Source organism: Phyllopteryx taeniolatus, chromosome 11 (assembly GCF_024500385.1).
Source record: "Phyllopteryx taeniolatus isolate TA_2022b chromosome 11, UOR_Ptae_1.2, whole genome shotgun sequence".
Classification (NCBI taxonomy): Eukaryota; Metazoa; Chordata; class Actinopteri; order Syngnathiformes; family Syngnathidae; genus Phyllopteryx; species Phyllopteryx taeniolatus.
Genome location: NC_084512.1, coordinates 23574244 through 23601370, shown reverse-complemented (window position 1 = coordinate 23601370; position 27127 = coordinate 23574244). Strand labels below are relative to the sequence as shown.

The 27127-nt window shown below is 43.6% G+C and overlaps 2 protein-coding genes across 5 annotated transcripts; both read right to left on the bottom strand.

The window, feature by feature from the left end:
- Positions 1 to 6825: 6825 nt before the first annotated feature.
- ccar1 (cell division cycle and apoptosis regulator 1) lies at positions 6826 to 22153 on the bottom strand. 3 transcript variants are annotated; one of them, XM_061789563.1, is made up of 26 exons: positions 22091 to 22153; positions 20987 to 21154; positions 20484 to 20674; positions 20286 to 20393; positions 19196 to 19228; positions 18920 to 19110; positions 18357 to 18483; positions 18024 to 18143; positions 17663 to 17852; positions 17423 to 17567; positions 16489 to 16644; positions 16180 to 16405; positions 15986 to 16099; positions 15148 to 15314; positions 14249 to 14459; positions 12992 to 13075; positions 11240 to 11428; positions 10951 to 11142; positions 10433 to 10672; positions 10230 to 10362; positions 9940 to 10022; positions 9070 to 9213; positions 8868 to 8988; positions 8609 to 8791; positions 7768 to 7973; positions 6826 to 7554 (listed from the first exon to the last, which is right to left on the bottom strand). In XM_061789563.1, exons 2-26 carry the CDS (start codon positions 21102 to 21104, stop codon positions 7480 to 7482), a joined length of 3747 nt encoding a protein of 1248 aa, XP_061645547.1. In that variant the 5' UTR covers positions 21105 to 21154; positions 22091 to 22153; the 3' UTR covers positions 6826 to 7479. The 3 variants fall into 3 exon arrangements, with proteins under 3 accessions (XP_061645547.1, XP_061645548.1, XP_061645549.1); XM_061789564.1 differs by having other exon boundaries at positions 9070 to 9210; XM_061789565.1 differs by having other exon boundaries at positions 17423 to 17555.
- A 533-nt stretch (positions 22154 to 22686) lies between these two features.
- On the bottom strand, positions 22687 to 27026 carry zgc:110319 (uncharacterized protein LOC796111 homolog). Of its 2 annotated transcripts, XM_061789566.1 has the most exons (8): positions 26885 to 27026; positions 26413 to 26501; positions 26212 to 26347; positions 25957 to 26023; positions 24828 to 24939; positions 24693 to 24756; positions 23529 to 23703; positions 22687 to 23429 (listed from the first exon to the last, which is right to left on the bottom strand). In XM_061789566.1, the coding sequence occupies exons 1-8, from the start codon at positions 27007 to 27009 to the stop codon at positions 23361 to 23363; spliced, it is 837 nt and encodes a 278-aa protein (XP_061645550.1). In that variant the 5' UTR covers positions 27010 to 27026; the 3' UTR covers positions 22687 to 23360. The 2 variants fall into 2 exon arrangements, with proteins under 2 accessions (XP_061645550.1, XP_061645551.1); XM_061789567.1 differs by lacking the exons at positions 26212 to 26347; positions 26413 to 26501 and having other exon boundaries at positions 26885 to 26973.
- Between the last annotated feature and the right edge of the window lie 101 nt (positions 27027 to 27127).

Below are 27127 nucleotides of genomic sequence, written 5' to 3'. Positions count from 1 at the left end.
TTCTATTCAATGAAGTATAGGTTGAACATGATTTGCAAATCATAGTATTGTGTTTTTATTTATGTTTAACACAATATCCCTACTTCATTGGAATTGGGGTTGTACTACAGGATTAAAAAAGGTTTAAGCCACTGTAATATTATGCAGTTTGAACATGTAATTTGGTGATTTTTTTTTAGCACTAGTGGCACTATCGTTGTATCATAATTCACTCACACGTATTTCGTAGTGTTTCTCTTAGCTGCACTGCTTTCAATACGTATATGTGGATGTCAGATTTTTTATTTTTTTTTGTCCAGTCAGATTTCAGCCTCTATTTGTTGCCATGTCAGTCTAATCTGCCCAGGACCGATGTAACAAACTATTTTAGCAATGAGACTGTTTGTTTGACCAAACAGATTTCAAATTTGTCCTCGCACGGCCAGTTACCTGTCCCTCGATCAGCATTTTTCTGTCCTCCGATTGGTTTGTCAGAGCAAACTTGTTACACCTAACCTCTGTACGTGCACAAATAAATACTCAACGGAGGTATGAATGTATGGTAGCAAACGCCCTTTTCCTTCTAAAATTGCTTTATGGTTTTGCCCAAAACAAAACGCAGCTTAAATCGGTTTCAATCAGCTACTGACGGTCGTCACTGCCGCCTGCCATGTGTCGCCTAGCACCAATTTATGGATCCAGACAGCCTCCAGCTAAACGGAAACAGAATCTTTACACTGCTTTGAAGACCTTGGTGGTCATGTGACTTGAAGAAAAAAAAAAAAAAAAAAAAAGTGCTGCATATGTGCTTCATTAGAGAGACCGGCTATATGCACAGGACTACAAAAACAGCATGGGCTGGAGTAAGTGAATTACAGTATACATAAATATACTAGGACAAGGCGCGTGAGAAGGAATGTGCTTCCTTCCAGTCGTCCCTGCTTCTCAAAGTAACACAAAAACATGCAGGAAGCGCCTCGCCACCACAGAGCGAGGAAGTGATGGAAGCGGTCAAGGTCACAGGAGGCCAATAGTGGGAAACAATGCAAAATAACATGTTGTCATGGGGGCCTGTTATCAGAATCAGAACCATCTTCATTTTGCCAAGCATGTCCAAAAACCACACAAGGAATTTGTCTGCGGTAGTTGGAGCCGCTCTAGTACGACAACAGACAAGTCAATTGACAGAACACTTTTAAGACATAAAGACATTGAGAAAAACATTCGCAGGTTGCTGCTAATCTGGTCAATTGTGCCTAAAGATGCAGAGTCCTCTAGCACTTAAGAGCAGTTTGAAGGACTCATATAGCAATAGTCCGGTGCATTGAGCATTGTGCAAAGGGCGCCGAGACTTCAAGGAATGTATACAGTTTAAATTGACTAGTAGCGCGATAATCTGGGACAATGTCGATTGTGCAAATGTTGCAGATACTCCTCAATCAGTGTGCAAGTGGTGCAGATGCTACTGTGGCATGAGTGGCCAGTATGACAATTTACTAGGAATTCCATCCATTTTCAATAGGCTGACTTCGATCAAGAGGCGATGCTACTCTGGACCAATCGCAGGGCACATATAGACAGACAACCCTTCACACGAAAAGGACATGGACGTTTTTGGAATGTCAGAGGAAACCGGAGCACCCGGAGAAAACCTGCGCACGCACAGGGGAGAACATGCCAACTGAGCCGAGATTCAGACCCAGAACATCTCGACTGTGGGGCCGTGGTAGCAAACGCTTGTGCGTAAACATTTGCGTGCAATTTCCTACTAAATTCTGACGAGCGCACACATGCACGCAATGCTTGTTTTGGCACACGTTTGCGTGCCCTTTGCAAAAACACACCGTAGGAAGTGCCAATGATCCGTTCCCACTGTCATTATCTTATTAAGTGACAGAGTAGCCCTTGGGGGGCCTAATGCAGAGGCAATTAAAGAATATCTGCATTTCCCCCCCTGAAGTGCAAATCCAAAGCCTGACTTGAACGCTCTTCTTTGTCCAACTATTGTTAGGCGTCTGAAATGTGACAGTGGCTTCAGTTTGGTCTGAAACTGTGTACCGTTGCATTCATTTGTCAAGCAAAGGAAGCAGCTCATCGTTCATGGACGCCGCCGCCGCCGCCGCCGCCGCAGGGCAGGGGGGTTATCGAGCCCTCCACGGTCAGGGGAGATGTGGCGTCCGCTGCCTTTGCGCTGGTGAACGCCCCGCAGGCACCCTGTCAAAAACAAGGGTGCAACTTTCTCACAGTGAAAGCCAGTATTCCCCGAGAGGTGCAGTGAAGGGGGCGGGGGTGGCTTCCTCGCCAACACCACTTTGCAGTGCCACTCCACAGGAAGTAAGACTTCTTGCGGTGAGGTCCGTGCGACGAACAGGGGCCCCTCTCTCTCGGCGCACTCAGCCATAAGGGACCCGCAGAAGGAGCCTCTTATGTATCAATTACCTAACATACCAAACAGGCCCGAAGAGGGTGGTTGACTTGTTTGTTTGATTGTGGCGACCCGGGCATTTCTGGCAAACCTCTTCGGGTGAACAAAGAGTGAGACAGAGATTTATGGACCCCAGAGGACGTGTAAGGGATCCTTTTTGTTGTCGTTGCATGTATTACAATTCATCACCCCGCACTGCAGCGGAGTGGCGACTTTGCAAAAGGGGCAAGTGGAACAGCGGCCGAATACGTTTCTGTTGCCGCTCTCTTTCCTTTCTCTGCTATATTGGCCAGCAAAGTCCTCAAATTGCCAACGCAGGAAGCGTGACAGATGCATGACAAATATATGCTGTCTTTGACACTATTGGGCCGCGGACTGTCTGAAAGTTTTACGGTAGTTCCATTTCCCCCCCCCCCCCCCCCCAGGTATTTGTAGCAAGTGCGAATTGAACAGCGGAACAATCAAGCGACAGACTATTGCTGGGGTGCTCGATTTGTGTTGAAGATAAAACAGCTTTGCCCATGTTCGTCAGCTCACTCGTATCTCACGGTACGGCTGTACTTTGGTTGTTTGATTTCAAACTTGATGGGTGGGCCGGCGCTCAAGAGACAATATTCTCATTCATCCAGGTCATTTGATTGGAATCGATGGCACCTGGACTGTTTTGTTTGTCTTCCAAGATGTTTGGCCTCTCCTCCGAGCAGGCTTCATCAGTTTACACAAACACTCTGGAAGGACAACTATTTGTATACAAACGGTAGAAACGGCTATTTTCCTTTAAGCACGCTATTGCAGCTTAGTGATAAGTATTATCCACATCCTGAGTATTCAAGCAAATCTACGGGATACGAATGTCCTGCATTTTCACAGTAGAATTGCCAACAGTCATCTTAAAAAATGTCCACTTTGTTTGCATTTTCAGTCAAAAATGACCCTTGGCCTTTATCCATTTTCAGTGAAAAAAAAAAAAAAAAAAGTCGTGTACACAGCCCCTTCATTCAGACATTGCACACAAAACACAAACTTGTTCTGTTGGCCAGGATTGGTTTCCTATGGCGTCCAAATGGTGGGCGGGATGCCCCGAGACAATCGCGTGGCCTACTAAACGCAGACTCCTGCCAGAGTTGAAAAGGCGACACAGCGGGCTGCGTGTGAGGGACGGGGAGGAGCTTTTGTCATGATAAGTACGAGTGTGAACTTTTGACATGCACATCGGATGAATGGAAGCCAGTGATTAGTGATGAAGTGCTGAGTGATGAGAATTGAGATAAGGGAGAAAAAGAACACACCGGGGTTCGTGGTGGCCAACGCTCTGGCCCAGTGAGGACAAATATAATATTAGTTCAACTCACAGCTGTAATCTATTTGAAGGCGCATCGGTCAGCAATACCGCCACTGAAGGCCGTGGGCACATTTCGCTGACATGGCAACAAACTCCTAAATGCGATTGCGAGAAAATAAATCAATAAATCAATCAATCTAACGTCAACAAGTAGAGCCAAGAGATAAAACGAAAAGAATAGACTGCTGGGAGTAAATTAATACAATTTCCTGGCACCAAAAATCTGATATAATACAAGTGTGTATAATATTTTCTATTGAGGTTGTACTGGTGCATTTGCTTGCAAGAGTACAAGCTCTTTGATATAGGGGGTCCCACAAAGGGCTTGCGTCTGTTACAGCCAGGGGGGTAGGCTCACCTGGCCCGCTCTCTGCGACCGGCCTTTCATTTCACACGTCGCATGCATACGCATAAGCTCGCACGTGTTCCTCATGGGCGGGGGGACGACGACAAATGAGGTTTGTTTGTCAACTATTCGGCGTGGAGTCGCAGGACAAAAGCAGTCACATAAGCCAAGTGCTGTGTGACAGATCCACATTGTTCTCAAGGAAATGGTGCAGACAAGCTGCAGGCGCTGCACAGATGTGCTTCCTGTGCCCCTTTTAAAAAAGTTTTTTTTGGGGGGGGTGTTATGGTGTTTGGGAGTAAAAAGTGAGAGTCCCGCCACATTCCCACCATTCTGCGGCATTGTGAGAGGGATTGACATACGGGTGGGGAACCTACAGCCCGTGGGACATACACCTCAGAGGAACAAACAGATGTCTATGAATTACAAATTATCAATGAAAGTATAATGTGTGTTTTCAAAGAAAGAAACTGCACAAATTGCACATTTCCGTCCCTTGTGTGGCTTTTGGGTGAATATAAGATACCGTTTTTGTTCCTGTTTTAAAATCTAAATATAAAATAAAAAGTACAAAATAGGGAAAAGTTTGATCTAATTTTAAAATTCTCTAGATTCAATTTAACACACAAGAGGAGAGGAGAGTTAACTTAGCAATTGTAAACTACAAGCACAATGATAAAACATATTGTTAAATCAATCTAAAACCCAAGTCTCTAATAGTGACAGTATTATAACTTAAGCATAATTATGATTGTTTTTTTTAAATATATAGAGTGCTTGTATTGGGTCTTAAGATTGTAAGGGCGTGCCTAATATTTTGGTGATAAAGGGAGAGTTGTGTGAGAGAGTGCAGAGGCATAAACAAAAGACAAAACGGTTCAAAAAGGTCAAAGATCTAAAAGACAAGCAGCATCCACACCCTGCTTAGCTTTGTAACACAGCATGATGAATATTTCTCAAGCCAACTGTGTCTGGCCACACCCGTAATAATCTTGTTCCTCCGAGCATGAGGCTAATATTCCTGCTAGATTGTGCGAAATAATCCCCGGAACGGGCCCAGACAGTGATTAGATTTCCTGGCATGTTGCAGGTTAGTGATTTACAATGTTTATCGTGAAAACTTCTCAAATGACGAATGCGATAAAAACAGAAGCCCTTGCGGGTACCGGCTTTGGTTGGGGAAAAAAACAAACTGAGTCACAGAGTGTAAATTCAGTACGTGGCAGCAGACAAAAATGAGTGACACCCGTGACCTATAGGATTAATTCATCCATCCATTTTCAACACCGCTTATCCCGGTTAGGGTCGCGAGCCGCCGGAGCCTATCCCAGCTGACTTCGGGCGAAAGGCGGACTACACCCTGAACTGGTCGCCAGTCAGTCGCAGGGCACGTATAGACACGGACAACCATTCGCCCTCACATTCACAGCGTCACTGAGTGGGAACTGAACCCACGCTGCCTGCACCAAAGTCAGGCGAGTGGACCACTACACCATCAGTGACATAGGATTCATTCCGTTGAGCTTTTTATTTGGCTTTTTCTGTGATGCCACCACAGTAGAGTACCATTGACGGCAAAGAGGGAACGTGTGATGATTGCGACTGAACAGGATTTCAAATGTTTAAGGGTCTGGCTGCTCAGGACAATATTTTAACCAAGCAGATGTTTCTAAAAGGTGCACCTCAATAACTGTATTAGTGAAAAGACGAACAAACTCCAAGAAATTGGGATGTTACATCAGACAGTCAAAACGATTCTAATATGGGAGATGAGTTTGGAATTGCCCTTCTTAAAAGTATTTTCTCGTGATGAATGAATCCGTATAATTGATCACTTTTGGAATTGCAATGCTGAAATAAAACAAACTCCTGTTGTATTCTACTTTATTGAGATGCACCTGTTTATAGCATGTAACGGAATGCTTTACAGCCAACAACTATGAAAATGATCATTTTTATTATAGTTGGGGCTGCACTGTGTATAGCGGTATGCACGTGTGCCTAACAGTTCAAGGTTCGGGGGTTCGAACCTCTGGCTGGAGTTTGCACGTTCTCCCCATGTCAAAAACATAAATGTTATCTTCATTGAAGACCCTAAATAGCCCATAGTTGGGAATGATTGTTGGGTCTTATGTGGTCTGTGAGTGACTGGCAATTGGAGGGAGGTGCCACTATAAATCTAACCTTTTGACAGAATTCTTCAAGAACTCAAAAGGTAATAACCAGAAGAAGAGAACCAATAGGTGGCAGGCACTCACCCGAAGTGGCACACGAAGGCTTTCCAGTACCCGGGAGGCTTTTTGATGCCTCGCTGAAGGGCACCTCATGCAAAGAATCCAGCCAGGAGCACTTTCAGTCACGGGTCACATTCTTAACCCTTCGATGCTGCGTGTTGAAACAAATCTGTCAACAGATCCTCAGATAAAAATATGTCAAAAGTGGCCCCACGCATGTCACAAATTGAGCTCAAGGCTCTCCCTGCTGGTGAGAAGTGGCGTTACGACAAGATAAAGCAACACAAGTTGCATACGCAACAGAATACTTTTCAAAACCTCGGCATACACTTTGAAAGCTTTTCTAAGTGTATAACATACATGAGCAAAAACAAAGGCTGCATCGTAGAACCCTACTAATGCATTTTGTTACATTACACATTCATTGAGCTTACCGGATTGGTTTATGTTTCCAACAGTGGAGGAAGGAACACCCAAAACGTAAATCAATTCAAGGAAATACAAAAACAAACGGTTTGTGTTTATTCTATTCAACACAGTTTTGAACAGTGGATGAAGTCTTTTATACAAGTCAGAATGAATCTCATAGTCGTCCATCCGAAGTTTTCGTCTTTTAAATATAGTTCATTAGGAATTCTCTGGAACATAAATAGCATCGGTCTTACCTAGAAGGAAAAAAACTAAATCTCTCAATAGTACAACTGTCACACAAAACTGGGACAACAGAATGATGGCCAAAAAAAAAAAAAAAAAAAAAGTTAGAAAGTGATGATAAAGCGTTGTAAAAATAAAAAATATGTACAGAGCGGTCAAAAAAAAAAAAGAACTAAATTGAGAATAAACCCACATAGGGAGTTGAGACATGGTCCAAACGGTTAAAGTAGCTTTAGTGAATATTTACACTTGAAGAAAACGAGTGTTAGGACAGCAGTAGACAACCTTTTCCCACCATGGGCCATGCAAAATGTAGGGGGGGGGGGGGGGGGGGGGGACTTTTCGTGTCAACAATCAAACAAACAGGACAAATACTTGTGGGTCTAATATTTCCGGGGCTTTTCCTATTAGTTCCTCTGAGGTTTTATTTGTTTTTAGCATTGCATGGCAGGCCACTGTCGTATGTGGCCCGCAGGCAGCAGGTTCCCTAACCCCGGATTTAAGAGGCGGCTTGCTCATCGGCGCCGTTCACTTGAAGCGGCGCAGTTTCTTCATCGTCATTTCCGTCTTGAGCCTGAGGGGGAAAGAACAACAAATGACAACGCGTCCGCTTTTTGCATATCAGTTGTTGCGCTCGTTGCTACCGGTCTTTGAATGTAACGGAGTACAAATCATTTGTTACTGTACTTAACAACATAAAGTACAGGTGCATGAAAATTCCAATTCTTTCTGGCAATTTCCAGTACTTTTTAAAATTCTCGTCTAATTTGATTTTACTGGCTACTACCTTTCTCATCACTGCGCTCAGCCCTTTGACCGTGTCTGTTAGGGTCTTGCAGGTCTTGGTGAACTGTTCGTGGTAGATGCTCTTCTGCTCCTCGGCGTCCTTCAACGTCTTCTCAGTCTGCCTCAGGGTGCTTTTCGTCTCATCCAGCTGCTTTGACAAGGACCCGTTGTCTTGTTCCAGTTGCGCTTTCACCTTGGCGTCTTCCTCTGGCAGGAGCGTTAACAGGGGCATATTTTAGAAAACCAACTTTTTAATTGATAACAGCTATAAGTTGTATCACTAGAAAACTTCCAGCAGAAATTATAAATCTGTTGCAAATATTACCCCCATTTGTGAATGATTCATTGAGTGTTAGGCTTGCCTTTGTAGAACTATTTGTAACAAAATGGAAAGTCTTTACAGTGGTCCAATTCTGAACGACTATTGCTAAACTGCTAACAGTTGGCATGCTAACATATGACAAGATGGCATCCTGAGAAAAGAAAAACCAAAGGCAGATAGGATCCTCAGTGAGGATTTGACTTTATGCCCTTGAAGGAAAATAGCTCAAATGCTAACATGAACTTTGAACTATTTCGAAAGATAACACTGACATCTTTGAGTCTTATAGTTTACAAGCATTTTGAATCGGTCTTCATTACCAAGTGACAAAAGGTAGGCAATGTGCCAGTCCACCTCTCCAGCAGTCAGACGACAAGAACGCTGAATGTGGTGGAACTGGGCTTTAGTGTAGCAAAGCTCAAATTGTGTCCAACCATATAGTCCAGCTGGAGGTCTGACACAGAGTGTAGCTTGCAACATGTGAGATGAAAAACAATTCAAACACGCATTAAGTATTTACCCATTTTGGCATCCTGCACCATGAGCTTCTGTTCGATCTCCTCTCGTGCCTTCTCGCACTTCTCCAGCTTCTGCATCAGGCTGCCAATGTCCACCATGGCTCCGTTGTACACAATCAGATTACTGGACTCGCTGGTTTCTGACCGAGCACACGACTTCGGAGCAGGAATCAGCTCTCTGTTGCCTGAGAGGAAGAAAACGGGGTTCATATTTGGTGTTTTTAATAGCTCTTGTGCAGTGAGCGTCACCCATTGGCTCACCTAAAAGGCTTTCCATTTGTGCTTCAGCGGGGGAGAAATCAGCCTCATCCTTTGGCCTATCGGTTAGTTTGCGGTAATAACACGACTCTCTCACAACCGGCTTGTTCAGCAGTTTCTTTATCTGAAACAGACAAAGGCTCCATTGGAATGACACACTCGAGAGTGTTTGTAGTGACCAGACTGAGAAAGGACTTCTGCTCACCTGAGCGCGTGAAAGGTGCAGCCCCAGCGTGTACAAGATTTCCTCCAAATCTTTCTCCAGCAGGTAGCCCCAGTGACTTTGGTCAAAGTAAACAAAAGCCATCAGCAACTCCTTGTTGTGTGTCACCATCTGCTTCTTATCCTGCTGGCAAAACAAACCGCCGTACTGTATCTTTACTGCGACAGTCATCATCGTTACTTAAAAGGGGCCGTGTAATGGAAAATAATACAGTGCAGTGATACCTTGGCTTACAAGTTTGATCTGTTCATCACTATGTGTGGTGGCTTTGCGCAAGCAATATTTATTTGCAGCCTGGACAACACAGAGGGGTGAGCATTCCCTCTGGAGGCTCAAGAATCTCCAATAAGACAAACAAATATCTATATGTAAATATAATAAAAATCACTACGTTTGGAAAAATAAATAAATAGCTCGAAGGGTCAGAAAGGTTTCACCGAGTTAGTCGGCATGGTAACAAAAGCAGTACTTGGCATCTGAATGAGATGAATCTTCCCCCAAACCAGCATGTTTAAATGGAATTCCAGCGGAAAAAGCCACAGAGAAAGTGGAACTGGAATCCATCACAGCTTCAGAGTGGCGCCTGATTTCTCATCATTTGCCACTATTTTAATGAGGTATTTAAAAAAAAAAAAACACTAGCTTTTAGATGACAATCAATGTGAAAAAACTATTTATTTACATACAATCTTACATTTATGTACAATGAAGATGGACATTAGTGCGAGTTGAGACATTTTGCCGCTCATATTTATGTGGTAGTTACTGCTTTAATATTAAAAACCTGGAAAAAGGACCGCCTCACACGGACTTTTGAGTGTTCTTGCTTTCTTCTTTTATGTAGCAGCCTACCTTGTCCTTGATACTCTTGTCTTTTGGCGATTTGCGATCATCTTTGCGATCTCTTTTGTCTCTCTCGTCCTCATCGTTCTTGTCTAGGAGACAAATTGAAATACGTAAACATATCAAATGTGACGTCAGAGTAAATCATTTCAACGGAAAAAAGCCTCAGAGAAAGTGGAACTGGAATCCATCACAGCTTCAGAGTGGTGCATGATTTCTCAACATTGGCCACGATTTGAAATGAGATATTCAAATACTTGCTGGCTTTCCGACGACAATATGAACAAATACAGCATTACCATCATCGTCGTCATCTTCATCTGCGTCTTCGGCCTCCATGGGGTCATACTCGTCTCCGTTGGCCGTGCTGTGAGCGTCTTCGTTCTCCTCCTCATCACGCGACTCTTCCTTCTTCACAACCTTGTCATCGCTCTGCTCGTGTATGCAAAGCGCGTGATTAAAACAAAAGCCTGGATCAAAGTGCCAGATGTGCGCGACTGACCTTCCTCCTCTCAACCTCTTCCTCCTCTCTGGATTTCTTCGCTGCCGGCTCATCGACGTCCTCGTCTTTCTCTTTCTTTGTGTCCCGCTTTTCGGCCTCCTTCTTCTCAACCTCTTTTTTGGCCTTTTTCTCCTTTTCCTTCTTTTCATCCTTGGCGGGAATAGCGGCAAGGGCTTTGTATATGCGGTAACCGAAATCTCTCTGGAGCATCTCATTGAACAGCTCGGCGAAGAGGGAAACCTGGAGGACAAGATGGCCGCTCTTGAGACAGACACAAACAGTCTCTACGGTCGCAATATAATGAAGCCGTTATTCACCGCAAATAGCGAAAATCTGCGAGTAATTGATGCCGACCCCCAAAAAGTTTGGGATTGCCTACCTTTGCTAAAGATGGCAGAAACCATTCCTCCTCGCAACATAGTCCCATGACACCACAAAGGCTTGGGCCAGAATTGGCAAATGCCAAAACAAAGCCTACGCGGGGTTTCACTGTCAAGACATCTGTTTGCAATTCTCACCTCAAAGGAGGTTTCCTTATTGTCCTCCAGCCTGTAGTCCAACAGCACACTTAAGGACATCACACTGCAGTCAAATTTGCCGTTCTTGGCGGCCCAATTGGGGTGAACGAGGATGGTGGGCTCATCGGGTAGGATGTAGCGTCTTTCCCGGCGCTGGCGCTCCAGCTCCTCTTGCCTCTTCTTTTCCTCCTCCTGGAAGAGAAGGGAACGATAAGAGTTGGATAATTTTGTGATGAGAACTTTTTCTTAGCACGATTTCCCACACTTAGCAGTCAAATGTCTTGTGTACCTCTTTGTCCTCCTCGGTGCGACACGGCTCTTCTTCCTCGGGAGGTTTAATTTCCGGTTTCTCAGGCTCCTTGGACTCTTCCACCTGCTCCTCCACCTTCAGCTGCTTGGTGAGTCGGGCGATCAGCTGCGACTTTAAACCCTTGGAGCTCAGCGTGCGACAGTCAAGCTCCTTGCGCAGGTCGTTCACCTGTTAGGCAAGTTAGATCCAAAATGTAGTCAGTCACTTGAAAGCCATTATCCAGCGGTAGGTGAACGTACGAGGCCCCGAACATTCAAGTTGTTGGTGTTCCGAACAGTGGTCGATTTTTTTTTTTTTTTTTTTTTTGCTATGGAATCCCTTTACAACATTCAAAACAGTAAGTACGAAGTTATTGGCGTTTACCTTCTTGTGCAAAGTAGTTCATTAGACGCCGCTCGTACCATTGATATGTCTGACTGGGCCCACCATAAACCGAGGGTCCCTAGTCCCAAGTAACATGGGGAGGCAATGTACCCAGTCAACCTGTCACAGCAGTCACACAAGCAAGAATGCTGAATGTGGTGGAACTGGGCTTTAGTGTAGCAAAGCTCAAATTGAGGCAGACCATTGTCCAGCTGGAGGTCTGACACAGAGTGTAGCTTGCAATGTGCAACTGAAATCCATCCGACCGTGGGCTCTCGAGTATTTACCCATTTAGCTGTCCTGCACTGTTCGATATCTCTTTAGTACGGCAGTAACAGTGTGCCTTCTTGTGCTACGGGATGTAGTCTTTTGCCGCTGCGCAAACTACTTCATTAACTCAATAAGTCCTAATTACAGTAAATGTCGGTAGACGTCACGAGGTCGAGAAGGAGGAGGCCGAAAAGCGGGACATAAAGAAGGAGAAAGACGAGGACGTCGATGAGCCGGCGGCGAAGAAATCCAGAGAGGAGGAAGAGCTTGAGAGGAGGAAGGTCAATCGCGCACACATGGCACTTTGATCCAGGCTCCTCATTAGCCAACAGCAAGCAGTGCAAAACGTGCAGTCAAAAGTTTCAAGGTCAAATTATGATCCCTTTTTGATAGTATATAAGGAAATCAAATGAAAACAGTTAAGCAGTAACTACGCGAGTGCATGTCGTTCGTAACCTCGAAGTGGAATCTTTTATTCATTTACACGCTCAGCAGTACTTTACTCACGGCAAAGAGGTGGTTATTATGAGGTTAAAATGGATTCTTACGTACGTCACTAAATTATAACAGCTTTAATATTTACTGTGGCTTTAGAAAACAAAACAGGATAGCTGACTTCCTGTAAATGCTACACTAGTGAGCATGACTACGGTTTGATTACATGAATGTTTGAAGCCAAACTAACATTTTGTATTCTTTATGGCTGGTGTCTGCGGGACAAAAGCTAAATATATGTGTATCATTTATTTATACAAATATGATATAGCAGTACGTAAACACGAACAAAGCAAGCATTCAATATTGTAATCTTTGATGCCTCTGTGGTGACATCTTGTGTTAAAACAAATAATCATAATAATTAAAAATTATTTTATAATGTTCAAAAAAAGATATTGTAGCCATTTAAAAGTTCCTACGGTTGCTTTGATCCGATCCCCTTCTTCATTCACCTGAACCTGGAGGAAGTGTTTTGACCCGTTTCTGCCATATGCAGAAGGTTGCGTATATACTGGATTGACCCCAATTTCCTAAAATAGGGCATTATTTGCACGTATAACAAATTCAACCTCAATGACAGCATGTGCGCTTGAATATTACCTTCATCGACTTCGGATCAAGTTTGGTCCAGTGAGTGGGGGTGCAGACGTCCTTGGATTCGTCACCATCCTTCTCCTCTTCCTCCTTGAGAGAAAGTCGAGTCAGAGAAAGAGCGAGGGAGAAAGAGGAGGGACAGGACAAAGTCAGCACGTCGCTTGTGATCCACATAAGCTACCAAGTTGATCCGCGCAAGATCACAAATGTCTTCTCAACAAAGAAAACAAAAAACAACAAAAACAAACAAAAAAAGCAAACCAAAAAAATAAAAACTCTTGTTCTAGTGAGCTCGACTGTGTTTTAAGTCCACTGCTACTGAGGGGTACACAGGGAAGCTCTCTAGCTCTTTAACAACCAGCTGCCAATCAATCAGCCAACCAATCAATCTGTGGAACACAAAAAAAAAAAGGTAAAAAAAAAAAAAAGTTTTAAAAATAAAAATTTCAATGAGGTGTATCTGTACCATCGGGAGATCTGGTCTCCAAACGGGGTGAGGGTCGGGGTGGCCCTAACAACTACTGGCTTCGCCAATTATGGGGGCTTTAAGGAACTACATGTGACGTGACATTCAGTGCAACCAACTGCCCTGGAAGCGCCAAACTCTACATGTAGTCCAAATGTAAAATATAGAAGCCAACAAGAAGAACAGACAAGGAACACTCGATTTGGGGGGGGGGGGGGGAGGTTCTCCTTTCACAATCAAATTGGTGTAAGAAATCATACGAAAATAAGACATTTCTACAGCAAACATTATCGGCATGCAACTGACTCCACAGATTCCAGCAGTAATCGAGTTCCACAAGCCAGCGTTCAAAAGCAATCACTGGTTCAAATTTAGGGAATCATCTCAGATTAAAGATCAAAGATTGTTTGGAATGATCAGCAAAGAGCAGAAACAAATAAAAAAAAAAAAAAAAAAAAAAAAAGATTAGACCCAGATTAGCAGTACATTAGACAAGCTGGACGCTGTTTTACCAGTTGCAAAGGGCATACACAAACACAAGCTAGTCTCACTGCTTCCACTGTGTGTCTGCTGGATGTGGGGGGAGGGGCTGAGTGCTGATGGTGGGATGGAGGAGAAGAGGAAGGGGATAGGTGGAGGAGTAAACAGAGGACGCCTAGGTGAGATTGGCTGGAGTCGTAAACTCCGTGTACATGTGTTTTGTACGTGATGTGAGCTGTGTGTGATTTATTTTTTGTAATTCCTGTGCCTTCCTGTGAGAAGCGGAAATGAGAAGAGAGGGATTAGCGGTTCAGTGCCTGTTCTCCATCCGCCTCCTTTCGCTCGGCCGACAGCTTCTCAGCCAGCTGCTCCCGGAGTCGCCGTGACAGCGCCTCCCACTCTGAGCGGGTAGGAAGACAATGCCAAACATCCGGAAGAAACAAAACCACTGTCTCCACATGAGCGGGGACTGTCCGCCCCTTGTGGGTCTCCTCCGGCCGGTGATAGCGAATCTCTGCAAAACGATACCTGTCGCAAAGGAAGAGGGTGCATTGGAAAGAAACATTCTGGTCAGGGCAAAGCATAACAGGCAAGCCTGGCTAGGGCAAACCTTTAGCTACCACTGCCTTCACCCCCCTCCCCTTTGGAGTCACCGAAGGACCTTATAAAGGTCATTACGGTCACCCCCTCCCCCACACAAAACACACAGAAGGGCCTGGTCTGCTGCTTTCCAATGGTTGTCATGGTGACGGGAGCCAGTTTGAGAAGGTTGACAAACAAATAACATGATATAAATCACAGCCTATATAGCCTCCCACCCAGCCCTACATTAGAGAGCTCTGCCTTTAACCTATTTGCCATTGGAATGCGCAAAAAATAAAAAATGAACATAGAAGCCAGTTCAATAAATAGATCGTATTTAAACAGAGAGAACAGAGGAGCACAAAAATAAAACAAAAGTGGTGGCAGTGTCATCTGGTCCAGGCTACTGCTTCCAGCCACAGTCCCGTGTTTGCTTTGTCATCACGGTGAAATGTGTACGTGTCAATTTAAACAGTGTGACAGAAAAAGACAGCAAAGATGACAACACAGAAAGGGCAATACAATAAATGATTGTACGTCAGTGGTAATAAATGAACAGCATGAAGCATATTCAGATCATTGCGTTTCGCACTTGAACAACAAAATGACGAATGACAAGAAGAAGAGCTCTTACCACTGAGTGCACAGACTCAGATCTATGCTTGTGAGCGCCTTGCAACAGCGTATAGCTGTCTTAATGAGGACGGAGGGATCCTTTTCTGGCTCGGCTCCATCCAGAGAGGGAGACCAGTGGCCACCGATGGCCATGGCCTCGTCTTTGCCTCTCATTCCCACTAAAAACTGAAGGCGAAAAAGCAGACAAGAGTACAGAGATGAGTGATGACGCTAATGAGATGAATCAAAAGGTCATCTGCAGCAACAATCTTACCCTCCAAAATAAGGCTGCATCTATAGAATATTTCTAGAATCTACCAATTATCCCATCGATTAATTGGATAAATATTGATTTTGTGTTATTACACAGATCATTGTGGTCCACTTGGGGCCACCGTCACGATCCACACGATAATATTTGTGACTTTGAGTGTGTGTGGCTTTAAAAAGGTGGCCATAGTGGTAGGCTATATTAAAATTAGCTAACGTCGGTATCTTGTGTCAGCAATCGCAGAGGTGCTGCTGTGGTATGTTTGTTGTTTGCAGTAGGCACAATGCATTTTGTTATCCTGTTGGCATGATTGCGAAGTGATCCCAAACTTACTCTCTTTTACGCACTGGCTTGCCATCATTGCGTCAACTTATTCCTACAAGGAGTGGTGCGTGTGCAGCAGTTAACAGTCAAGTGGAAAAATTATCACTGCGAAAGTTAGAGTCAGAGACTCTGATTCAACCTTTTTTTTTTTTTTTTTTTTTTTTTTTAATAATCAATTTGATGAATCATTTAAGCCACACTCCAAAACCATAGACGATGACATCATTTGATCTTATTCCACACGGAGAAGAGCGACATCTACCTTGATAAGTCTTGCGGGATGCTGGAAGGAATCTCTGACCTCCTGGGTATCTTCTGCAAGGGCACATGACTTGTGATATAACTCCTCTAAACTTGGGTTAGCCAGCAGCATCACCTAGGGCAAAAAAAACAGATATATCCAATTCAATCACACTGCCTAAAACTGTCACGGTGAAAAGGTTTTGTTAAGCCTACCTTAGCGCTGTACGTGTGATTGGCATCAGGCGGATCCAGCACAGCTGTATTTTTAACAAAAGGATCCACCTCCTTGTGCAATATGTGGAAGTTACACACATTGCTGAACTGAAAGGGTCGGGTCAGGGGGAAGCCGTCCACCCAAGTAAAGGCAGCGCCAAAGAAGTCGCTGGGAATATACAGACTCTGATAGCGTCGCCTCAGCTCCATCATGTCACAGCTTGAACTGGGAACGAGAAAAGAGGCACGAGTTACATCCTCCGATGCTAAAGCTCCTGCTGTGATCCGGTGCAACAGTGTTCGACTCACGTGTCCAAACTGAACTTGGAAAACTGCACCGTGTAGCGAGGGACCACCCTGCGAGGACGCCGCGGTGAGCGCTCTCGCCTCGGGGAGCGCTCTCGGGAGCGTTTACGCACGGGGGAGCGCTCTCTGGATCGCCTGCGCTCACGCTCTCGGTCTCGGCTAAAGAAGCGAGAGGAGAGCCGCTTGAGAAAGTGACAAGCACCACCTGTTACCATTTCATAGACATTTTTTTGTTTGTAAACAACAGGGTACTTCCAGGTGGCAGAACGTGAGTGAAAACAATGACAAAAACTTGTGCTCTGGGTTGGATCGCCAGATATTCCATAAAGGTTTCAGGTTTTTTCTATTTCCTGACAAAATAAAAATGAACAAATCCAGCAGAAGTGGAAGTGGCGTAGTCGCCGCTTCTATTGGGACAGTCAACCACACATCCGTGATCAGGACTGTGAAAGACATTTTCCTCACAGGTGTGTAAAATGTTCAGTTGTCTTTTGTGTAATTTTGCAAAACATAATGGCGACCCTGCTTGTAGACGACAACGCGCTATCCACTTCACTGTCAAATGAGCATGTCTGTGCAATCCGTTTGAGAAAAAGAGAAGTCCGTTAGCCAGTGTCTCAATGACCTGAATTGCCACATTTGTTTTTGAAGCAACTTTTCAGTTGAAATCTAAATCAAGGCCAGCGTTCCATCACCCTTCCAAGAAGGTTACCTCAACTGACATCTCCACTCAAACTATGGAGGTGTGTGTGTGTGTGTGGTGGTGGAGGGGGGGGGGGGGACATTCAAACCATTTTCTCTGTTTTCTCAATTGCTCTGCCTTGTTCAAATGACACGCTAGGGGTTCTTTTCTAGTGGAAAGCCCTGTCTTCTGCCACTAGGAAATGTGTGACTTCATGGTGAAAAAGGTCTATATAGTTTGATTATCCACAATGACCTGCGATCCTCTTTACTGCGGAGGATGAGCTCAGGGGGCCGATCGTTGCGAGGAGGGAAACGTGGAGGAGGCTCAATCCGTCTCACCGGCTGCGGTTGTTGCATGAGTCTCACCGGGGGCTGAAGCAGACCACCTGGAAACACATCTAGAGAACAATGTCATATTGGTTTCGGCAGTTTTACTGCCAAATTGGATTGCTTTTTATAGGGGTGAGCCTAAACTGGTGAACTTTTCTCTTACCTTTGGGAGGCGGCTGCGGCAGCAGAGGCTGAGGGGGGTTTTGGAGGAGGGGGCCAAGTGAGGCGGCAGACAGCTGGGCCTGCAGTAAGGAAGGAGGAGGAGCCGAGGGCGGAACACTGAACGTGGTCGGAGGAGGTAGGGACTGAAGTATGGGGGGAGCCTTCATCATGTTGGGAGGCGGAGGATGACTCTAGGAAAAAACCACAAGAGGTAAAAGGAGAGAAATCAATGTCGATGTTAAACTGCAAAAGCAAATACTGTCGAGAAGAGATCTGTGATTATGGTTCAAGTTAAAAATGGAAGCAAAAGTAATATGTCACACGACGAAAGAAAGTGTGTGATTTATGGTCTAAGTGGTTACATTTTGTCTGCCGTCCACTGCGGGGTGCATGTCAGAGTAGCGCAGCTGTATGCCGGGGTCATTGTAAAGGCTGCCCAGCTGTGGGGAAGCTTGAGGTAAAGGCTGAGGCTGCTGCTGATGCTGGGGAGGGGATTGAGAACACAACAGTCAACCGGCAGCAGGGGGGGGGTGAATAAAGTCTAATCTGGAGAAAAAAAAAAAAACTAAAAACATGTTAGGACTTGCAGGGTTCAACTCTTATTCAATGAAAATCGTTAAGGCCCGAACTGAAAGGGATGAATCTTCACGCATTTCACACAATCAGCTGCATGTACAAACTGCGAACGCGCTCACCGACTGGTTTGCGAGCTGAGGTAAGGTCTGGACGCGCTGGGCGTTCCACTTGAAGGGCAGGTTGGCGTTGTACACGGCCTCCACCAGCACCCTGTCGCCCACTTGCGGTGTCTTCCCTTTAACGGCGCTGGAGCAGGGAAAATGACAACAGTTATTCTCAAATGTCAGGACAGGAAGAAAAGCAGAATTAAACTAAAGAAACAACTTATGGAGTACCATAAATTTTGCAAACTGATTAAAAATGCAAGTGCAATAATGAAGCAATACAATTTCCTTCCAAACAGCAAAAGCACTTGCATTTTTACTTGGACGTCATAGTGAGAGCTAAAAATAAAATTACTTTTTTTTTTTTTTTTTTTAAATGCATAGCTGTATGTGAAATACATGGGGAAAAAAATGAGCAAACGACAGTGCTCATTTACACTATGCAGGAGAAAGCACAACTGAAGCAATATTTGTGTGAAAATTTGGTTCGCAAACTGATTTGCTAACAGGGGCGTTCGTGATTGACAGACAATCAATACAGACCATAAACCCACTTAAGAGCACGTGCTCCCATTCACCTTAGTTGAAAGAAGACATCTTCGTCCACAAAGCCGAAGGTGTCGTGCAACTTGTTGACAACGCCGGTGAAGACGCGTTGCTTCTGCGGCTGCTGCTGGTGGCTCGAGCGCGGCGTCGGGTAGGACACGGTGATCTGGGCCGTCTGCTGGGGATTGGACAGGCTCAGGCTGGTGGGCAAAGCCACTGGAGGCTGAGGGATGGCGAGGAGAGGCATTTGTATTCTTCGGCACAAATGAAAAGCTATTAGCGCTGCATTGCAGATTATTGCGGGTTACCTGTGATAGGAGTGCCGGTTGCGGCTGTGGAAGCTGGAACAAGAAAATGGGGTTAACATTTTTTTAACATTATTGATTAATTAGGGATAAGTATAATCAACGACAGTAGCTCCTTGGCTTACTTACATTTCAGTGTTACGAACAATGAAGTACTGTACTTTGCACAGCGCTGTAAGAATGCGTCGTCATGCCAATAAGTGTTCTTATACAAATATTTACTGTTACTGTAAATGTGACTACTACTGTAAAAGTGAATATTAGAGATAGACTCGCTGCGTTGTTCAGAATCATTCGCTCATTCCCTACTCCCTCATTTCTCTATAGTGGACTATAGAATTCACTTATCAGTCAAATGAAAAAAATGTTTTTGAACACTTCTCATTTTGTCGTTAATTATGTCACTGCTGTTGCAAAATGACAATGTATCGGATCAACGTCAGCTGGTGGACCTTCCATTAATAAATATTGCAGAAGTAGATCATTTCTAATACCATTCTGTTCTATGCTGCAAATAAACACTGTGTCCTGTGTTGTGAGAAGTTACTCTCTCTTTCTGTATCGGCGCAATGCATCATGAGATAATGCTTTTCAAGTGACCATTGGGTGTTCACTACTTTTCAAGATGCATTGTGGGATACTGTTAGATAAATTGTAGAAGTTATCATTTATTTGCTTAGCTTGCATTAGTATAATGGACAATTTTAGATGTCTCGCCTTCAAAAAGAAGACTCAGCATCATCCGATGGAAGGGCGCCTGAACCAAGGACGTGATCGGATGTGGTCGGGTCGTGACAGGTGTTGGTTCAATATTATGTGTTGTGTCTTATTACTTAGAACACTATGTCTGGAAAAAACCCTCTTATAATCAAATATTTTGTGTTGTGTCTTATTGCTTAGAACATTATGATTTGTAAATCCCTCCTATTTCAACAGCGCTAGATAGGGGATAACCTATACTGACTACAGATTCGAACAGCACGGCAAAATGGCAAACTCACTAGATAGGGAATGCTTCGCAATTCAGTGCACGACTTGTACTTGTTAACTGTCACGTTCAGTGTGTTGAGTGTGACCAAAGACAATGCTTCACCTGATGAGGTACACTGTACAATGTCTGCTGTGGCGGTTGCTGTGGGGGAGGCTGCTGCTGCTGCTGCTGCTGCTGCTGATACTGCTGCAGGGCCGAATTGATCTGTGACTACACACACACGCGCGCGCGGCAGATAAAACACAAGTGTGCCGTGTGATACACACATATCTGCTACCCGCTTCCTGTGCTTTGACCAACCTGCTGCAGTGCGGCGGCGGCAGCGGCGGCGGCGGCTGCGGCGGCGGCCTGCTGCTGCAGAGCGGCCGTCTGCTGAGACAGCTGATAGCTGGCGGCAGATTGGTTGCCGAGAGAGGCGGCGGCCAAGGCCGACTGCTGGGAGTAGACGGCGGGGGAGGCTCCCAGGAGGGAAGGCTGCTGCACACCGAGAGCTGCGGGAAGGCGGAAACAAATTTTTGAAAGAAAAAAATAATAAAATACTTGACGGCGCACTTCAGATGGAGCCAAAGCTGTAGAGAATGCCACTCGTGTTTTTGGCGTAGAATAATTCAGGCTGTGCAACTATCACCGTTGCATTTTCCTGCATTGTTCAATACTGTAGACAAAAGGGATATTGTCTCCATCTGTTTGCAAACCACCGGTGCCCTTTTGAGGTGATAAATGCATATGTGATGTCACACGTGATGGTTTCAACTTGAACTTTTGGGGTCCCAGTGTAACAAAAACATGTTGACAATACTCACAGTGCAAGTTGATGTCAAGAGACTGGGCTGTGTGGCCCGTGTGGCCCGGTTGCGAGACGGCGGTGGCTGCAAACTGAGTCGCCCAGGGCGGATTTTTCTGTCCCCCAAACTGGGCCATGACTCACTCGGATGAAAGCTCGTCACCACTGGCCGGCTTGTTGCTTGTATCTAAAAAAAAAAAAACAATAAGTACATTTTAAAAATTAATAAATAAATGCAACAACAAAAATGCAACGAATGAAAAAAATACTACTCAAAGGCCTGCTAATGACAAATAAAGAGTCTCTAAACTACTCACTCTCTTGTTTATTTTTAGAGGCAGTCAAGCAGACATCGCATGCACTAATAGTGAGCTGCACATTTTTAAGCAGAAAGCAAACAACGTGAGCACGCGGGTCAAGGGCAACTTTACATTGCGAGTGCGACATATTTCAACCTTTAATTTGACATTATACGTAAATCACGTAATATATGATCATCAAGTCACGTCGGCTCTGAAAGGCTTTAATATAGCATTCGTTCTGCCCGCTAAGCGACTATAATGAGGGAGTAAAGGTTGCTTCACCAGAATGTACTGACTTAATTTGCCATATTAGGCAGTTATAGTAAATGAATAATAAGACTTTTTTTTTTTTTTTTTTTTTTTGAAATAGCTTGTGCTGACACAGCAAATCCCGAAAGCTATCGAGCTACCGCTTAGCCACTTTTAAAATGTCATCAATTCCACGTTGCCATTGCAGAGACGCGTTTGCGTGCTTAAGTCGCCGCGGCTCCCTTACAGTTGCATCTTGTTCCCAACAACTACATTTAAGTTCAGAGCCGCTATTCATTTTAGACAAACGCCACACGGGCCGCGAGGAGAACAATTAGCGTTAGCGTTAGCATTAGCTTCGCAGGCAGAGAAGCCGCCTCGTGCGAGATTTGTTATGGAGGCCTCGGCTAACGTTTTGCTGACACTAGCAGCTGACTGCTTGTCACCAGCACGCGCGACGTACCCACGTTAACGAGCCCGGTTAAATAACACGTCGTTTTGACCTCGAGCGATGTGTAACGAGTAAATATCGGGGTAATTATTATTTTGAACGAGTATCATCGTCGCCTTACCGTTGTCCACCGTACCCCGCCGGCCGTGCAAGAACTGCGCATGCGCGTAACCAAGAGCTATTTTAAGAGTACAGTACAGTATTTTATACATTTTTTTTTAAATAACAAACCATCGCGACTTAATCTTGTCCATAAATCATCATAAGTAGTCAAGCACTACAGTTCTGTGAAAATAAAAAAACATCCAGTAGAAATATTTTAAGACATGGAATATTGCAATATGTCATTCAACATTGGTTGGTTTGGTGGAACCCTTTTTTTTTTTATTTCATATTTCATGCACTGCCACAACTTGTATTTTTTCGTGTACATTTGCAAAGTCAGTGGATATCTGTACACTTTCTGATTAGTTACCACTTTGCATAAATTCATGTAAATTTAAAGTAATTTTTAGATCTTAACAGTTGTTTCATCAACAGTACATGTACAGATCCAGTTTGATGTGTAAACTGAACAAAAAAAATAAACATATTCCTACAACTGTTGAAATTGCAATCATTTTTAAGAAATTCCAGATTATCATTTGCGACAAGATCATCTATAAATGTGAATATTTTCTGAATGTACTTGTAATTATTTGCACTAAAACAATGGGGGAAAAATGTAATATTTATTGTTTTTTAAGCCACAAATATACTGGTTCAGCTCACTCGAGATTAAATTGGAATGAATGTGACCTTTGAACTAAAATCAATTCTGACTCATAATGCTCCCAAAATGAGGGAAAAAGCAGGGAGGGGCGTTGGGGGGGGCTTTTCTTTAGGTTCGATTACAATGTCATATTAGACTGTGAACTTTATTGGGATGCAGTGGACATGAGGAATTATTACAATACTGTTAATTGCAAATGTTCTTTTTAGTGTGTATGCTCCTACTTCCGCTAATTTCCAAATAGATCTGTTCCATTATGAAATCAGGCATTGTATCATCTTCAATCTGCATGACACCAACGTGCAAAAGCTTTACAAAATACAGTATTTTTACAGTGAAAATAAATATAACATTTGCAGGATCGCAGGCGCCACTTAACAAAATTGACCTTTTTTTTTTTGTCTTTCCTGACTACATTATGCAAAAATGGGACTTTTCACAGCACATTAGCATCCTTAGCTTGATGTGATAAGATTTCTGTGGAGAAAAGTGAAAAGGATCATGTCAACTCTTAAGTAGCGAGCACAGGTAAACACACAGCAACATTGCTTTCTCTCCTTTTTCTTCTTTGTGAAGCGGGGAGATGATCAATTAGCACATCGGTCAACCAACTTCATAATTACTCTTGTAATTTGCGTTCTAGCGCTGAGAAAACCTTGGCGTTGACTTCGTCCACTTCATCTTCCACCTACAGGGGAACAAAAGAGGTTAAAATAGTAAGTACTGTTACAGTATATACTATAACTTACCCATCATATCTACCTAAATAATGTCAATTTACAGTCACCTGTTCCACCGCCTTTACTTCGGGAATGTAGAACTGCATCATGTTCTGAATGCCGTTCTTCAGGGTCACTGTGGAGCTGGGGCATCCCGTGCAGGAGCCCACCAGCTTCAGCTGCACCGTGCCGTCCACGAAGCCCTTGAAGACCACGTCCCCGCCGTCCTCCTGCACCGTCGGTCTGTGTGGATGAGAAGAGAAATTGACAAATAGGAGTCCTGTAATATTTGTTGCATTCATTTAGCCCCCCGCCCCAACATTGAATAATTAAATTGTATTTTTTCATGTTCCTAATTCAATAATTGGGGAATAATCAAATACAAATACATTTGTAAAATAATTTCACATAGATTTAACCATGTTTTTTTTTCATTTAATCATGTTTTCTTTTTTTAAATAGCTGCCTAATTAATTAGAATTTTATGGCTACGCCGATACCACTTTTGAAACTTGAGTATTGCGTAGTAGTACAAGCACCGTATTTTTCGGACTATAAGGCGCACTTAAAATCCTTTAATTTTCTCAAAAATCGACAGTGCGCCATTATAATCAGGTGCGCCTTATGTATTAATTGTGGTTGTGCTTACTGACCTCGAACCAATTTTATGCGGTGCACGGCGCTCAAAAATCTGCCAAAATGTTTTAGTACGACTTTGGTAACCCTTGATTTGCACTAACATTTTTCTTGAACATGGCCTAAGTTTCACACAAATACGACACTTTTCAGAGAAATAAACTGTCATTACTGACGTCTTAACATCCAACTAGGTTTTCATAAGTCTTGCCACACATTTCACTTAAATTATTATTATAAATAATTCAATTGAAAGATGAGACATCCGCATTTAAACGTTTTTTTTTTTTAGGAAATAGACCTGCCTGCTTAGTTTAATAAGAGCAATGCAATTCTTTCAATATGAGCAGGCTTTATGAATTCCAACAATATGTATTAAAACCCCGCTGAGTGGTAGTAATGTTCTGCAAACACTTTCCCTCTCCATTAAATGCCTGTCGGGAGTTTTCAAAATGTTACCTGTACAGTTAATAAAGGTTTCGTCTAGCCTGGAATGAATCAACTACATTTTCGTTACAGTCAACAAATGTGCTCAACTACCTATAGACATACACCAATTTCTAAATATACGTAATTTCCTCATCTGAACTCATTACCTGATTCTGGTGTCGAGAAGCTCCTTAATCATCAAGACCACTTCGTCGTCATCCTCAGAGACACCTGCATATAGCGAGGTCAACGTTTGAATCAGATCCATAGGTTATCATCTCATGATTTTGTCATATACTTACTACTTTCTGGGTGCACTTCTCCTGTTGTGATGGGGTCGCCACTCTCAAAGAATTTCGCCATGGCCTCCAGGGCATTGCGCTTGATGTCCGTCCACTCCAAGTCCTCGTCTATCTGTTGAGGACACCGCAGGGTTATTAACGCTCTCAACGCAGTGGCGCATTGAGATAGGAGTTTCATTTTTGTGCCCACCCTCCTCAATCCAAATACTTGAATCAGAAATGTACATTCCCGTTGAATGTAAATGCCATAAATCTGTTCCCGCCCCCACTCTCCCTTTTTTCCCACTTATTTTAGGGACAAAATGTCTTGTTTTAAGTGAAAACAAAATCTGTCATTGGAACTAGTATTAATTGACTTGATTCAATTCTTTTTGTCTTGTCTTTTAAAAAGCAAACGTCTTCCCTTCAAACCATTGTGACATGGAGCCCAAAAGAAAAAGAAAGGCTTACGGCATGTAGGACCGTTTTGGTGTGTGTGTATATATATATATATATATTTAGATATATTTCACTCGTATTTTCATGTTATGACAGGTTCACACTATTTATTGACTGTAAATCTTAAAGATACCAATGATATTTTCAATTTAGCTTCAGATGTAAATAATAAAATATATAGTAATCTAATTAATATTGTATAAGTTGCATGCAATGATATTTAAGATCCATCAGGTGTCCGTATTGAGCAACACAGTCTCGATACACTTTGCCCAATGTATCGCAACGCGTCACTTGGCCTCATCTACCCATCACTGGCGTTTCCCATGTTGTGTTAGCATCAAGCTAGCAGACTAGCAGTTATGTGGATGCTTTAAATACACAACACGTAATTGACATTTGGTTTTGTTTGCTGGGAAACTTCAACTGGAAGTGGCATTAAATAGCTATCTTTGAATAATTGCTCACTACCTAGCAAACTGCTGCTTGTTGTGAAGTGAGTTGAGCTCACTGGCCACATCTGAATCCCCAATTTTTGCTCACAGGCCAAAGCTAAAAAAAAATTAATTAAAAAAAACTGTCCAACAACAGCTCGTATCTTGAAAAACTCCTAAGTCCGGTCACTTGTATCTCAAGGCACCACTATATTACAAAATGTCCAGCATGCGCGAAAAGCTGACGTCATGCTTACTTTAGTGACGGTGATGAAGTCCGGGCCAAAGAAGACACTTTTCACTCCTTCGATTTCAAAGAGGTCTCTGTTGGGGGCAGGGATGTTGTCATTTCATTGTTGCGCAATGGAATGTGATTAAGTCAACAATTATGGGACAGCAAGGCGACCCTGCTGTCAGTCAGGTTTGTTGAATATACAACAGTCAAACGCAAGAACAGCAGTGGGCGTAATCTGACAATATTCTGTGTTGGTAAAATGGATTTATTTCTCAACCTGGCTAAAGATGAACAGTCCGTTGAGCTCTGTGACGGGAAATCCAGCGTCCCGCGTCCTAAAACCGGTTTATCTGGGAGAAACTTCAAGCTTCTTGGGTTTGGGGTGTCTTCAGTCTGGATGGATACCCGTCTTACTGGGAAATCAGGAGGGTCAAGTTAGGTTTCAGCTGAGGAAACTGGCCAAACAATAGATTCTCACTTGAGACGTGTGTGCTTCTGGTCGGGGGTTCAGAAAGGACTCTCCTCTGAATCTGGGTGTGGTATGAAATACCAGTCTTCTCTGGAAATCTTAACGCACATTATTTATACTCATTAATATGAAGAAAAGGGCTCAAAGAAGTCTTGTTTGTTTAGCTACGCGACAGTAGCAGTTCGTTTATACATGCGATTTAAGCTTCGAAGCCGATGTCATTTTAACCTTGACTGACAGTCACACGCTCAGGGGAGATAGTGACGTTATTCCAACTACCAGCTAAACCAATTGATGGTTATCGACACAAACTGAACGCGAAAGGACGTTTCAATTACAAAAGCTGCTTGTAGCAGCTTGCTAAGGAGTTAGCTATGCTCGTTACCGCACGTAAACGACGCGTTTAATTAAACACATTCATCACACTGGCCGCATACAAATGCTCGCGAAGTGATACATTTATGTGGTAGAAAGTTCCAACCGAATAAAAGTTGTATTTTTCGCCGTCCGGAGCCAGTTCCACATTGCCCATCTCGTGTGCGCCGCCATCTTAATTGTTTTGAAAAAGGAGGAAGGTGACGTGACAACGCTTCCAAAAGACGTCATCTATTTTAAAATAACTTTATCTCTAACGACAGATTTGTGTGTTAAATACAAGAATAAGGTTACACGTTTTAAGCTTCGTCATAGGTGTGTTTCCAAAACAGTCATTGGAGCGACTGGG

Bases quoted from the DNA above. Each gene is read 5' to 3' on its own strand.
- zgc:110319 (XM_061789566.1), bottom strand. From the start codon at position 27,009: ATGACGTCTTTTGGAAGCGTTGTCACGTCACCTTCCTCCTTTTTCAAA. The intron at 26,348-26,412 runs GTGAGAATCTAT...CTGATTTCCCAG, and splicing joins CAGAAGCACACACGTCTCAA to TAAGACGGGTATCCATCCAG. The intron at 23,430-23,528 runs GTGACTGTAAAT...GTTCCCCTGTAG, and splicing joins AAGTAAAGGCGGTGGAACAG to GTGGAAGATGAAGTGGACGA.
- ccar1 (XM_061789563.1), bottom strand. From the start codon at position 21,104: ATGGCCCAGTTTGGGGGACAGAAAAATCCGCCCTGGGCGACTCAGTTT. The intron at 17,568-17,662 runs GTAAGAGAAAAG...ATTGTTCTCTAG, and splicing joins GCCGCAGCCGCCTCCCAAAG to ATGTGTTTCCAGGTGGTCTG. The intron at 8,792-8,867 runs GTGAGCCAATGG...TCTTCCTCTCAG, and splicing joins ACAAATGGAAAGCCTTTTAG to GCAACAGAGAGCTGATTCCT.